General features: G+C 44.5%; 1 protein-coding gene across 1 annotated transcript in view; it reads left to right on the top strand.

Moving 5' to 3' along the window:
• COL6A3 (collagen type VI alpha 3 chain) overlaps positions 1–14,787 on the top strand; it is an 83,357-nt gene extending 68,570 nt beyond the window's left edge. Inside the window, exons 39-44 of the mRNA XM_077155540.1 lie at positions 555–657; positions 2,105–2,766; positions 3,710–3,973; positions 4,890–4,985; positions 13,079–13,243; positions 13,995–14,787. Of these exons, the coding sequence (XP_077011655.1) occupies positions 555–657; positions 2,105–2,766; positions 3,710–3,973; positions 4,890–4,985; positions 13,079–13,243; positions 13,995–14,041 (1,337 nt within the window). The 3' untranslated portion in view covers positions 14,042–14,787. The remainder of the gene's footprint in view (positions 1–554; positions 658–2,104; positions 2,767–3,709; positions 3,974–4,889; positions 4,986–13,078; positions 13,244–13,994) is intronic.
• Positions 14,788–15,615: the final 828 nt, after the last annotated feature.

Here is a 15,615-nt window from a genome sequence, read left to right as displayed (position 1 = left end):
AAGGATAAGTAAACATGTAGATGCTAAAAGTCTAACATTCAAGGGAAAGTCTATAAAAATAGGTATTTACATCTGTGAAAGCCTATTCCACAAAGGTATTAGGGAAAAAATGTGAAGCAAAGGTAAGTTAGCAAGTTTACCCAGGGGCCGTTTTCATGGTCTTCAGAAGATTGAAGATATAATAAAACATTTTGCTAAAGAAAGCATTGGGAACATATTAAAAGTAATTTGATAACAAGTTGACTCTCAAGAGCTCAGAACTTGGTCAACAGGCCACTTGGTTTTTCTTCTTTTTATGCCTTCTGCTTCATGCTGAGTAAATATCACCCTTAACCTAATCACAAATGGAAGATACTAGTTTCAGATGCTTAGTATATCGGTTACTGTCGCGCTGCATGTTTCACATCCCTGGACTTGGTTCCTCTGGCAGAAAATTAATTAATTCAACAACTACTTATGAACCATTTATATGTGAGCCATTTAACTTATTAGCAGATTAATTTTAACTTGCATATGATTCACTGTTAACATATATTCTTGCTGTTTCTTTCTAGGTGAAAATGCTTTTTACTTGTCCCCAGATATTAGGAAGCAATGTGATTGGTTCCAAGGGGATCAACCGGCAAAGAATTCCGTGAAGTTTGGTCACAGACTAGTGTAAGTGTTTGCAGTCATTGTCCCACTAGAAGGGACAGAGAGGTCCTCTAATCAACCCTTACTTTATGGATGAGGATGGGGAGACATAGAAAATAAGACTTCCCAAAGGTTATTTGGGCTATTCTTCTCAAAGAATTGAATGTATCAGTTAACTTTTGCTGCATAACAAACTACCTCAAGCTTGGTGGCTTAAAACAATAACCATTTATGAAATTTATAATCCTGTATGCTAGCAATTATTGGTGACAGGTGACCAGGCCTGGGCGGGAGCCAGGAGGAGGGCAGTGTGGCCAGGTGACAGGGCTGGGCCGGGGGAATTGGGCCTGGTCAGTGCATCAGTCACGTGTGTCCCACAGTGTGGGGACAGGGTCAGGCCCTTGAACCCAGGTGAGATGTGGTTCAGTTTATCCTGGATCAGGGGCATCTGTTTCCTGGGGTGGGGAGAGAGCCTGCCACCTCCTCCTGCACACCTACCCCTCTGGCTCCTTAGGTCCTTTCCTTGTCTTGTCTTGCCCCTGGAGGGAATGGCCTCACGTCTCTGCAGACTCAACTGAAAATCCTGATTCGGGACACTTCTCTCTGATTCTGGTCCTGCTGTCTTAGTCATAAGTCCTATTTCTCTAACCTCTAGTTATCCTTATTGCTTTCTGGATCGTTCCCTAAAGTTGGCTCAGTCTACTTATCTTTCAGAAAACAGAATGTAAAAAGTAACTAGTGTTTGAAGTTTTATGATATCAACTAGAAAATACCCTGTGTATGACAGGTAACATCACATACCTATGAAAGAATGAATTTTCATCTAAGAGCAACAAATTCAAGTGTAGATTTGTGCTGTTGTGGCTGTTTTATTTACATTACTATTTTCTTTAGAGATTAGCAATAGAGCAAGACATTGTAAAAAAAAAAAGGAAAATTAATACAGACAAAAATACAACCCCCCCATACCCAACGTTAAATCTTTGGAGTAAAACAGCCAACTCTGACTATAACTTTCCCGTTCAAGATGGTATTTTGTTGCTATTTTGTGGATACTCTGTTATAATGAGAGTAGCCGTTAACTTTTACTTTCTGGTATATTTTATATTTCAGCTGGTTAGTTCACATATTAGAACATTGTTCAAATATTATTATTTGTGACTTTTATTGTGTCCCTGCCTTTATTTTATAACTTGAAAACAAGGTATCAGAAGTATTTAAAGCAAGCTGCAGGGCTCCTTTTTGATGATTCTGTTTTTATGGGATGTTCAATATCTCTTCTATGGAACTGATCCTAAAAAGAAGGCATTTGGGCTGTACCATGCTACAGGCAATGTGTAGACATAGGCTGCTGTGCATGTATTTTGCTAAAATTTGCACATTTCAGGTAAGTTATGGGGTCCTGTCCATCCATTTAGATGAAACAGGCAGAGGCCACACTGGAGGAGATGACATACTTTTGTTTCAACAGAAATGTTCCAAATAATGCCACGTCCAAGCCTATAGCCAAACTGGTGTCCGTGACAAAGCCGATGGCCACAACACAACCAGTGACCACAACTGCAAAACCGGTGGCCGTGGCAAGTCAGCCGTTGGCAAAGGCGGCCCCTGCAAAGCCCGTGGCCGTGAGGCCCGTGGCCACCAAGCCCGAGGTCACCAAGCCCGAGGTCACCAAGCCCGAGGTCACCAAGCTCGAGGTCACCAAGCCTGAGGTCACCAAGCCCGAGGTCACCAAGCCCGTGGCCGTGAGGCCCGAGGCCACCAAGCCCGAGGTCACCAAGCCCGTGGCCGTGAGGCCTGTGGCCACCAAGCCCGAGGTCACCAAGCCCGAGGTCACCAAGCCTGAGGTCACCAAGCCCGAGGTCACCAAGCCTGAGGTCACCAAGCCTGAGGTCACCAAGCCCGAGGTCACCAAGCCTGAGGTCACCAAGCCTGAGGTCACCAAGCCCGAGGTCACCAAGACAGCCACTGTTCCACCAGTGGCGGCGCAGGTGGTGCCAGCGAGGCCCGTGGCGGCGAAGCCAGCAGCCCCCCGGCCGGCCGCCCCTGCCAGGCCCTCAGCCACCAAGCCTGAGGTCACCAGGCCACAGGCTGCCAAACCTGCCATCATCAAGGCGGCCACCAAACCTGTAGGTAAGAGCGGCCGGGAGGCAGCTGCGTGGCTCCGCAACCTCACCTCCTGCCTCGAGGGCGGGCCCCTGGAGCTTGTTTGCCCCGGGAGAAACTGTCACTGCTTGGCTTGCAGATGCCTGGGGATGCAGCTGAAGGGTGCTGGCCGGGGAAGTGGGACAACATCGCTGGTTCTGTATCAGAAAGCAGTCTTTGTCCTGCGACCCTCAGTGAGGTGGGGCCATGGGGGGCGAAGAGCAGGGGCTCAGGCTCTGTCCGGTGTCTCAGTTTAGCCAAGTGCAAAGTCAAAACCCAATTGAATCAGGTCCTCCCCAAGACTGGACCAGGTCTTAGTGACAGAGCTGCCTGCCAGGCCAGTGAGTTTAATGTAGCCCCGAGTATATATTTATGTATATTTTTCCCTTAAAGGAGATATTGGAAGGTATTATAAAATATAGTAAACTGTACATTAAAGTGAGAACAGTTGTTACATGCTGTAAAACGATGGAAAATGTCTTCATATTATCGAAAAAGAGAGGTCAGAGATTCCTGTAAAGTAACTTTATGTTACACCCTAAAATACTGTGACTTGATGCATCTTGAAATACGGGGCTCATTTCAAATGGGACACTGAAGTTCAGGTCACACACTGGGCCCCGCATTTGCAAAGCACCTCCTCAAGAGAAGAGACCTTCAGTGGCAAAAAAAAAACACAGTAGTTATGCCTCTTGCTGATGAAGAGTCAGCTTTTTAATTACTATGCATCTCACATTTCGTGTGCATTATTAAATTGTAAGAACCAGCATCCTTCAGGGGCTTGGACAGGAAATAGGCCCGCGCGTCATCTCCGTGTCCGAGCAGCGGCTGCCACCGGCGTCCCTCCTCCAGGCTTCCCCTTTTGCCTGCATGCCGCGGTCATTTGGAATTGTGCTGTCCGCCCACCCCCATGCTCTGATCTGTCCTCCAGCAAGGGCGCCCCGAGAGGTGCAGGTGTCCGACATCATGGAGAGCAGTGCCCGAGTCCGCTGGGAGAGGCCGGAGCCCCCCAGCCCGTACTTCTACCACCTCACGGTCACCCCAGCCCACGGCCAGTCCCCCGTCCTGAGGCTGAACCTCACCGGCACCGAGCGCGTCCTCGGGGGCCTGCTCGCCGGCCAGACGTATCACGTGACAGTGGTCTGCTACCTGCGGGCCCAAGTCAGAGCCACCTACCAGGGCACCTTCAGTACAAGTACGTACGCCGAGCGCCCGGGGACAACTTCTGATGTCCACAGCAGCTGTCCGATGGGACATCGAGGGAGCAATTCTCGGTCCCAAAATCTATTCTGAAATAGCAACGAGATTCAAATCGTGGGTGCTTTGGTCGCACCCTAACTTTACGGGTCAGCACAGTGGAAAATGTGATTCCACGGGAAACGTTGCCCTAACCTTGAGTGCAGTCCCTGTCCCCACAGCACCTGGGGAAATGGGTCCTCAGAAGCTGGCTGGGCTCTCTGCTGCCCACCGCCCCTCCCAAGTTTCAGAAGTATATTTCCATATTTAGGGAGCAGAAAGCATCACCAAGAGTCTTGCCTGGGCCAGTCTTCTGCTGTCTTCTCCCCCTTCCCCAACGCCTCTGCTTCTCTGGAGGCCTGTCTGATGTGCCCTTCCAGCCTTCCTTCATTACTCACGGTCCCTTCTTTCTCCTCTTTGCACATTCTTCTGGCCTCTACCTTCCCTTTCTCTTTGACCCCACTGCTCCTGGGATGTGGAGGGGAGGCTTACATCCTCTTTTGGCTGGTGGGATTCAGATCAAGGGACTTTGAGTAGAGGGGAATCCATCTGCCCACGGGTTATGCCCGCAGAGATGGGAGTCCAGGACACCCATCCAACCCAGGGGTCTCATTCTTTGAATGGCAACAGCAGAGGTTATATTGGAGATGAGAGGGTTTCGTTCCGAGTTCCTCTGTTTGTTTGGTAACAGATGGATCCAAGTTGCATATGACACGCATGCATAGTGAAGGAAGAGACTGGCAGGTCTCTGCGTCAGGGGCCCACCCTTATACAAGACGTTTGTCATGAAAGGCAAACTTGCATCAGTTGCTGAGGATTCTTAAGTGCATCTGTTTCTGATTTACACACTAGTTGCACGTGTTTTTCTTTTATAGAGAAACCTCAGCCTCCTCCACAACTGGCAAGGCCAGCTGCTAGTTCAACCATCAACCTGGTGGTGAACAGTGAACCTTTGGCTGGTCCTATAACAGGTGAGTTGTGAAAATACTAGGTCTGTTAACAGCGTTAGGAGAGACATTCTTCAAAAAGTTGTCCAGCCTTTGACGTCTTGAGTGTAGGTCCTCTGGTTGTAATTCCCAGGCCAGGTGCAGCGTCTATGGGGAAGGCCCCGAATCCACTCTGGGCAGCCTGACGCGGGTCACTCTGCACCCAGGTGTACGTGGTGGCGTCCTTGCCTGCCACCAGGCTCCTAGGGAAACTAGATGGAATTGCATTTGGGGCAGGGACCAGCAATTCTTGTATTCATTAGTCATTTCCCTTACGCCTCATCTTGGGGCTGGAGTTGATTTGCGGTCTGCGATACGCTCAGTAACTAACTGTAATAAAAAGCTGCTTAGACGCACCCCAGACAACCCAGATAGGAATCCATCAAATGCACTTTGGACTGTGGCCCATGGGAAGTTCTGGTTCTTATTCCCCAAACACGTAACCTGGTTTTGTCTGTTTTCCCACCCTCTTTCGAGCCTGGCCCGCAGAGTCTGCCTATTTCAAGTCAGTGAGCAAATCAGGTGAGACTCAGGGAGTGAGGCTGCGTCACCTTGGTTCCGAGAGACCTGCAGTCCCTCCCACAAGGGGAAGCTCTCACTGTTCATCCACGAGAAGCTGGTTATCTGAGTAGTCAAGACATTTTGTTTAAGAATATTCAGCACAAGATGTTAGTACTTGGGTCGAGAATAGAAACAGCATGAGAATTTAATTGTATTGTTTTAGAGACCCCAAAGCATAAAAAGTTTCCACCAGCAATTGGGGTAATTCATTATTTTTGTGTGTATTGGGCGTTGGCAGGAGGAAGATAGCATTTCCCTTTATTGTGTTTACTTCTGAAATTGACAATGATCAAGGCATTTGTTGAGGGTCCGGCTGCTTTTGTATCATGCTAGATTTAAGAGTAGATATGCCTTTTCAGTAGTCATTGCATTGTCAGAAGCAAAAGCACATCATTTTTGAGCTATCAGGCATGTCTTCCCCATTTCACCTTTTTAATGATGTCTGCTCCTACATGTTGCCCTTTCAGAAGAGTCTGCACCCTATCTCATCTGCGTTTAAATAAAATTAAGTGATTGTAAGTATCCTCTGACTCCAGGCTCCCATCTCTTTGGGGCTACTGGAGCGTAGAGGTTACTTGATTCTTCTAGACCTTTCTAAAGGAGTGTTCTCTATTGCTAGAATGTTTCACTCCACTGATGGACTTTCCTTTGAAAATAGGGCATAACAGCAATGTCTGTATGTCCACATACTCACATGTATATTTACAGCTAGTGTCCCTTGGTGGGGCCACAACTCAGGCTGACCTACGGCATCTGGAGATGACCAAGTCAACGGAGAGAGTGTGCAACTGTCATACACATAGATGCATCATAAAGGCAGACAAAGAAATTACTTGGAGAACTGAAAAAGGCCTAAAATATTTTTCTTCTGGAAGCGAGTTAAAGGATTTTTCTATTATATAGACAGCTTTATGTTTTTCCAACTCTTCTAGGGTTTCCAATGGAAAGAATGAAACAGAAAATTCTCTATTCTAGATATAATTTATAGGGGTGATTCAGAAATTCATGGTAGATTGGGTAAGCAAGTTGCAACTTCTTAAGAATTGTATAAAAAGATTTTATAAAAACTCTTAATGTTAGGATTTTCAACTCAAAGTATAAAATGTGGATTTGGAGTGAGGGTTGGGAGTGTAGAATTCTAAGGTCTCACTCATTTACTTTCTGCTCATAAGCAGTTTCCCACCTCCTGCTTTGTGGGATCATGGCTAAGCATTGTCCCCTCCACTGCTGGTACCCCATTGCTCCTAAACCCCAGCTCATTCCTGAGTGGTCACCTTTAGACCTTCGTGATATGCTATTTAGGCTCAGAGAGAAGGTGTAAAGGACACACTAGAATTTCCCCAAACGTATGAGTCAGCAGATATTCAACCCTAACTTCAGAGTCCCTAAAAATGTGTTTAAGCTTCCCTACGCCTTGGTTAACTTTACCCCTAATGTAGTGTATGAGAAATGCAAAACTTCTAGCAAACTCAGCGCTTCCTTGGGAGAAACTCAGAAAATAGAATGCAAGACTTGGGTATGTTTTAGGTTTTCTCGTGTGTGGTCCAGAAGGAACAAGAACATATACACAGCTTTTGGTTAATATAAACAACCCAATCTTTTAACAAGAGTCTGATTGGGCTGCATGCTTTTTTTTTTTTTTTTTTTTAAATATTGAGTCACAGGGTTCACAATTAGGAAGCCGTTTCCAATTCAGGCCTTTCACATTTAGAATTCCTCTCTCTAGATGATAAAGAGGAAAGAGTTTTGGAAAATGGGGCTCATGTTTATTCCAAGGCTGCAAATAATTTGATACAGATGAATTTTACACCTTCCTCTTTTATAGATTGGCACATAACCCTCCAGTCCTGTGCTTGCATGTTCTGTCACCACGTCACATGTGTGCTCGTGTGCATGTGAGTCTGTGGGTATTTCCCATCTAGTGATACACGTTAGTGTAAAGGTGCAGGTTACTACTTGGTTGTTTCTTAAGAACGAGGTCTGCAAAATTAATCTCTGAAATGTACACGTAACAAAGTAAGGCTTTGCCAGGAGAAGCTGTTAAGATGCATTTGCTGAAAAAGGAACATATATAGGTGTCCACAGGTACATGCCACATTCAAGAGCCCTTTTTGAATTTTTACTTTAGGATGTTCAAAATTCAAAATGGATAGACAGGATTAGGAGAGAATACCTGCCCCCTTCTCCTCCATAATTAACTCATTTAGAAATGCCCCCCTCCCCGGGGGGCATTTTAAAGATATTTATATTTTTTGAGATAGAAAAAAGAATGACAACTAATCATTGTTTTACTCTAACTGCATTCTCAATAGTTGCAGCTAGATTTTGCATCCAAAGGCCAATTACCGCAAAATGCATTGTTTCTCCAAAGACTTATTTTCTAGACAATTTAGGCAAAAGTCATCTTTATAACTAGCTTTTGTATAGTAGGAGGGATCTTAGAGATATGTATGCATTTTAATTCCTCTTATTTTCTACATCACCAATTAATTAGAAGCAAGGCTTATGCCTGCAGAACTGTGTGCCTTTTCTAGTATAAATGCTACACACCTCTCCTTGCCTTCTTACCTCTATAAATACAAGAGCTGCTTTGTTTCACCCCTGCTTAGGGAACTGTATTTTGTCAGTTTATCACTTCGGGTTTAGTTAACATAGTGAGGACCAGGGTTTGAATCTAGGCAGGAATGTGTGGGCACAACTCTAGACAATATAAATTTCCTGAGTCCTGCTCTCCTCTACAGCAGGGGAAGGTGAGGCGATCAGTTTTGACAACTGCCTATTCATCTACTTATATTAACGTTTTCCCATTTCAGAATTCACATTTGACAGATCTTTGTTCATTATGCAATTAGCACAGGCCCGCAAGGCAAGGAGAGTCTGGGTAAGGGATTCTTTGTCCCCAAAACAATTTCTGCCCCACTTTGTCAGGAGGCAGCGGCTGGCCGTAGACCTGTAGCTTTGAGATACAGGCTGGTTGTATTAGCAAGTGCTGGGGCGTGACTGATCACTCAGGATTCCAGGCTCTGCAGTACTCCATGATCCAATTTCAGAAGATCAATACTTGTATTTTTCTTAACAAAAGGATATAAGACAAAAAAGCCCACGAAAAAATTTCTGCTCCACTTTTGGCTGTCCTCAGCATCTCAAAGAATCACATCCAAACCACACACCTATAATACATTTGCTACCTATAATGGCAGCTAGCAGGCTTGAAGGAAGTTTTCTCTGGTTATGGAAACTTGAAAAAAGGGTTGATTGGACCAGACATTTTTGCAGCATGCTATGTTACTATTTTGGCTTCAAGAGTGCTACATAGTTGCTAATTTTAATTTCAGGTGTTGGTCATCCCCTGTCCATCTTGTTTTCAGCTAAAGAAGTATTGGAGAGATATTTTCTATGCATATGATTACTAAAGATGGGACTACAAAGTTTCTAAACACACAAATCTAACTCAGAAAACTTATCCTTTGCGATATTGCAAATGAATCCTAAATTATTGGCTTATCCGTATGTGCTGAAGAAGAGTTCTAATGCCTAAAAGAGCCAACACAATTAACACAATATATAGAATTCTTTTTCACTGATCCTGGAAATTAGCAATCTGTAGATGTAACCGTATCACTTTTTATGAGCAGACATTACTGGGTCAATTATACATACACAACTGACATCTCCATAGGAAATACATTCACTGACATATTACTTATTTTGTTGATTCTAAGATGCATAGTTTCCCCATTGTAACATCTCTGAAATTGGATGTGACTTACAATGGGTGTTTATGGACAGTGTTTTTTCTTACTTAGTGGAACATAAAATAATAGTGCATCATCATCAAATCAAGATGTCTTCGATCTGATAAAATACAGCATCTGAGTGGCCCGGCTCCACCGCAAAGCTCTATCAGTGGTTACCACAAAGTGATGCAATGGGGAAAGACCAAACTTTATCCTAATAATAATAATTTAAAGAATTAACGTAACCCCACAGGTTGAGGTAAATTAAATAGCTACAAATATTTGTTCTACTTGAGTCAAGAAAAATAGCCATCTTCAAGGCTGTCTGTTTATCATTGTGTGAGAATGTATCTGTGTCAGCTGCACTGTTTTAGTTGGGTAGATTCTCAAAAGCTACTTGATGTTTTTTTCAATGTAAACTTTTTTTAAAAAAAAAAACAAGTCTATTGGTCAAGATCTGGCAGAGCAAAGGGCCCAAAACTTGACCACAACTACATTTAAAATAAAGTGAAGAATACATAAAACTTCCTTGGTACATTTTGAGCCAATCAAAGGGTCAAAACATAGATGTAGGAAGGCAGTTTTCTCTAGGCAAACTCTACCTACTTTTAAAATTTGGAAACATTTTATACCATGTCAACAATGTCTGGTCTGAAGGCGTTAAACATTCTTCTTGTTTTGAAGCCATTAAACTGATGAGAAACATATTTACAGTTATGGCACAAACTCTCCCCATCAGCGTCCCTCATTTTGCTCAAAGAAGCACTCTGCCAGAAATTGCTGGTTTGGAAAATATCACAGCTGATGGCTTTAATCAGACTTTTAGACCTTCTAGAAAACTCAAAGTAGAAAAAGGCAAGATTTTCCAATTCAACATGTTTTATGTTTCACAAAGTAATGGTTTTTTCCCTGGCTATAAAATTAGTGGTTGTTCATTGTGAATAATTGAGAACATACAGAAACATATAAGAAAACGTGACTTCTCACCATCATCCCAGCACAGATGCCCACTGATGACCGAGCTGGCGCCCAAAAGCCCAACGTAAACCCTTCCCGCCCTTTTGTCGCGAGTAGGTGTGTGCACGCATTTCTTACAGAAATGGACCGTGTTTATTCGGGTGCCCCATGACCCACTGCTGCTGTTCTAGGGGAGTCGAGTGGGCCCTCGTGGCTTCTGTGAACACATGGGATTCCCAGGACAGGGATTTATCCAGACCTGGTATCGGAATTAGTTTCCTTTCTTACATTTGGATGCCTTGAAGCCCAATGGCCTAGAGGGAGGGTGGTTCACCAGGCATGGCTGCAAGTGGTCGTTGGAATTAGGCAGTCCTTCGAGTCTTTTTTTTTTTCAGTTTTATTGAGATATAGTCACACACCACACAAACCATCCAAGGTATACAGTCACTGACTCACATTACTGAGTCTCTTAAAACGAAGTGTCTTTGCCATTTTGTAAATTATATTTCTAGGCAAAAGCGAACCAGGAAAGGTTACTGATAATTTTCACTCCCTTTTGTCTTTTAGGCTCCCATTAGGTTCTCAATATAAGAAGGAAAAATGTACTGAATACACAGCCAAAGACTCCTCTTTGATCAAAGAGAGGACCCCACGCTCCCTCCAGGGTTGTGCCTGAAGAGGCAAGCACATTTTAGAGGGAAAACATGAACCATTGCTGTGTCCAAAAACTTGCTCCCGGGAAAAACCCAGAGCAAGGTTAACGAGGTTCCACCATCACCTCTTTGGATTGCAGGAGCGTTTGATATATTATTGGCCTTCAAACAGTTGTTTTAGCATGTGTAGACACAGCTTAGGAGAGTCTATGCTAGATGGAGGGTTGCAGAAGTCAAGATGATATGGAGTTTAAAAATTATAGGGTCTCTTGAGAACATAAGAGTCCTCATTTTCAGGCTTTACAACTGGAGGGTCATCTAGGGGGCTTTCACTGATATTTTTCTCTTGGTTTTCCAGACATCCGTTTGTCCATAGTAATGATGTCTTCCCTTCCATTAGTAAACCTTACAAGGTCTCAGCAATGACTCTTCTGGAACAAAGAATACAAAATGCTAGAGCAATAGTTTGGTATTAGAAACTTGAGGTGAAAAGAAAAGAAGCCTGAAAAAGAAATCCATCTGGGGAGCTGAGTGTCCTCCTGTGGGGTGGCTTATGAACCAAGTGTCCTTGGGTCTGGGCAGAGCACTGTGTCTGGGTCAAAAATGCTCAGAGTGTTGGAACTAAGCAGCCAGGACTGAAGTACACTTGGAACAAATAAAATTGAAAAAAATAGGGTCCATCCGGGGACTGCTCTGGGGAGGATGGGAGAGGCGCTAAGGCGGTCGTTTAGCTAGCACCTCATGCTAACTGGACAAGTCACCGGTAAACGAGTCATGTTGGTGATGAAGTGATTTTGCCTTGTTCAATTCTCCCCTGGCATTCTTTGAAAGCCTGGCATTTTCCTTCAATTCTTAGCACATTTGAAAAGAAGACAGTTGTTTTCATACATTGTCCTTAATTCATCGTGCCCTTGTCAGACCTTCGAAGGATCCCAGTAGTGCCGCTGGCCTTCTGGAACTCTGAGAAGGGGTGCAACCAGGAGATGGTGCAATTGTGGCAGCATTGGCCTTCACTTGTGTGACATCTTCCCCACCGCAACCGGGAACATTGTAGACAGATTCTGAGTTCTTGATGCCTTGGCACCGTTGCATCTTGTCCATCATGGTTGACCTAAGCTTTGGTTTTCCTTTGATTTGTTGGCATCCATCAAAGCTGAAGGGGCTTGCCACCTCTGCAATTCTGAGCCCCTATGATATAGCTGAATATAAAGACAAACAAGAGACCACTGCCCTTTTGTAGGGAGGGCAGGATGATTCCTGCATGTTCACTGCTCATGTAAACATACAGCATTGTCAGCTCCAGGGAGTTTTGGTGGAAAGTTTACGTTTTTCCAGCTTTCAGATAACAGTTGACATCAGTGTTCTCCCTTCCCAGCTTATCCTGGGGGTTACCAGAAATCTCCATAAACAGAATAAATAGGAGGCTTCCTCTATGTGAATATAAACTTTTCTCTCCAGGCAGTGAGGGTCTGTAGATCTCACTTTGCAGCTGGGCTACATCAGAAGTGTGCATTTCAAACATAAACTTCCTTAACTGGAAAAAGAATGCTTTTCTTCAAAATAGCTTGGCTGTGTGACGTTTTTTGCCTTCGTGAATTGTTGATTGGTGTTAGCACTTCTTTTTCCTGCCTGTTTCATTTGGCAGGCCTCAAGGGCCGAGTTTCCTTCTCCACTTTTACTTTTATTTTCAATCTGCTTGGCCTGTAGTGACTATGTAAGCCTTATTTTTTATTTATATCCTGACAGGATTTAATTGCCATTTTTGCCAAGGAGTATAAAACTCTAAAACTTTAAAATTCAGTTTCTTTTCTGGGGATTTAGCATTGAAGGACTTAGCAGGCAATTGACTGAATGATCAGAAGAGGGGAAAACCCAGTTTATTTCCTTTTTATGGTCCAATAATGATAGCTAACATTTGTGTTTACTGGGGCAGTTTATGAGGTCCTTTTGTTGTGAAGATTGCACTTATTCCTCACAAAGCTTAGAGTGATTGTGCCCATCAGACATAAACGTGAAATGGAGGCAGGCTAAGAGGCAGTTCCCCACCTCGATACCCTCTTCTCTTTTCCGTGTCTGTCAGCACCGAGATTGGACTGTCAGCCCCAACACTGAAAGTAGAGAGTCATGTGCCTGTTCTAATTAATGTTCTTTTCTCACCTTGTAATTAAAGATATATGTAAGCTTTCAAAAGAACAAGGGACTTGCCGAGACTTTGTCTTAAAGTGGTACCATGATCGGGAGATGAAAAGCTGCATCAGGTTTTGGTATGGAGGTTGTGGTGGAAACAAAAATCGATTTAATTCACAGGAAGACTGTGAACGGGTTTGCCTTTCTGGTAAGTGGTCATTTTGTAGTGTTCATAACTTTTGTAAAAAAAGGGATCTGGGTCAATAATTCTCCTTTTAAAGATATTTGAATTATGCTGGCTTTGATTATTCTATGAAGAAGTTAAATTGAATCCTCAGATAAGGAAGCTTTTCAAATAGAGCACATAAAATTAATTTTATGAAATAACACTCTGTTTCCCAAAAACATATTCGTGTATTCTTATTTTTGCTGATGAAGAAACAATTGGCGGACTACTTGTCACTTTTAGTCTCTGTTATTCACGAAACATCTTGCCAAGCATGATTATTAGGAAAATAATATAATGGACAATTATAGACAAAGTGAATGATAAGTAACTGCCATGTATTCATCTTTAAATAATTGTGCTTTTTATAATGAATAACGTTGCTATGGGGGACCATCCAATATCTCCATTATACTGGCAAAGTCGATTGGTAAGAAAACAACTTCCTACGGAGCCCGAGAGCTAGCACCAGATTACAGAAAGTGCCGTTGACCCAAATGCCCATGAGATGATGTCAGGCCAGAGAATGGGCTCAGGTGGCACAGAGAGCGCCCCCCCCCCCCCGCCAGCCCCCAGCCGCGCAGGTCATGGGAACCACCCAGGGGATTTGAGTAGGACCGTGACAATCACCATGAAAAACCAGAGGCAATGCAATAATTCTCACGATAAACTTAGTGTCCCCGTCGGTCAGTAACGTGGTTTTTTCCTCTCCTCTTCCTGCCCCACCCCTCAGGCTCAGTCCTTGTCAGCCCTGGGGTTGTCAGTGCGGTGGAAACCTGAGCGCGGCTGAGCAGCACACTTACCTCTTGAAGAAGGAGTCAGCCATTTGCAGCCCACCTGTGCAGAAGTCCCGGCACCCGTTACCTGGCACTGTACCATTTCCTGCTTTGATTGACACTTGAGCTTGGAAAGACCCGCCTGCCGCATGACCTATCAATATGGTGCTAAGTGTGTCTGTGGACCGGGGCTGCTTGTCCCCAGGCAGTCACATTGTATACTTGGGACATTGTGTCATCGTCACCCACTGCTGGTGTTTATGTGAACATTTCTCTACATTCAAATTCCCTCTGGAGTTTCGTGCTGTGCCTGTTTCAGGCAAATGAAGGGTCGAGAAAATAACCCCCAATTTCACAGCCACTCTCTATGCTTTAGCTTGGTTCATTTTTTTCCTTCCTCATTAAGCATGACGTTAGATGAAAAGCCTGTGCAGGATGGATCAACGAGCATCCAACTTTTTAAGCTTTTTTTTTCCCATTTCTTGGATTAGGTTTCAAGCTAATTTTCTGCTTTTAAAGCTTGTAACTAATGGTTTAGCTAGAAGGAAGCAAAATCTCTTCTTCTATGTGCACTGTTGGGACCAATACTTTAATTAAAGAATTTTTAAAAAGCCATGATATCGAATATTTTTGGCATTCCTCTAATGTGTGTTTTTATTTTGTGGGGGATAGGGGGTGTTTAATTTTAATTTTAAAATTTTTAGGAAATTTATACAAAGAAACTTTTTAATAAATGATGTTGAAAGTGTTGTGGGTTTTGTATTTTTGGCTGTTTTGTTTTCATAGCAATGATTGTCAGACTGCCCTCCCCTCCCCGGGCCAGGGATGCTGGGTCCGTGCAGGTGTGAGGTCTGGGGTCCCGTCCTTTCGGGTTCAGTAGCTGGTGACGAGAGGGCGCGGTCAGGCAGCTCTGGAGGGGGCCGTGAGGACGTGCGTCTCTGCCCTGTGGCCTCAGAGCCCTCATGCCCACCACTTCCCTTGGCTAAGAGCATTGCACTCCCTGGATTCCTTCTGGTTTTCAGAGCTGGGCTAACTTTCCCCTCCTCCCCTGCGGTCTGAGAGGACCCCAGGGCCTCAGTCTCCTCTCCTGTCTTCTCTTTCCAGTGAGGCTTGCTCTGGGGCTCACTTGGCCCCCCCACCCCTCACCCCCACCGTGGCTGAGAGAGGTCGTTTCCCGGGCCCCAGTCACCTGCCTTCCCTGGAGTCTCAAGGACGATGCTCAGCTTCTTGTTTTTCGACAAGGCCTTTTGCTCCCGCCTTTGGAAATAACACGAAGAACAGAAGAATGCATGTGTAGGTGGCAACCGAAATCCACTTCGGGAAGAAAATCACTCTGTTTGGCAAAATACATACACCCCAACAAGTGGTTAAGGTGGAGCGCCGGGATCCTGGGTGCAGGGAGACGTGTTTTCTGTGAGACCAGGGCATGAATTTGTCAGGTAATCCACTGGGAGAGAGTGTGTGTAGATACTGGGGGGGGGGGGGCGCGTGTAGATGGCTGTGTGATGCGAAGACCGCGCCTGGGCATGGTCACCCAGACTCTGTAGAGAAATTTCTAAAATCTCGGAGTGCTCCAAG

Source organism: Tamandua tetradactyla, chromosome 3 (assembly GCF_023851605.1).
Source record: "Tamandua tetradactyla isolate mTamTet1 chromosome 3, mTamTet1.pri, whole genome shotgun sequence".
NCBI lineage: Eukaryota > Metazoa > Chordata > Mammalia > Pilosa > Myrmecophagidae > Tamandua > Tamandua tetradactyla.
This window is presented reverse-complemented; position numbering and strand designations above follow the sequence as displayed.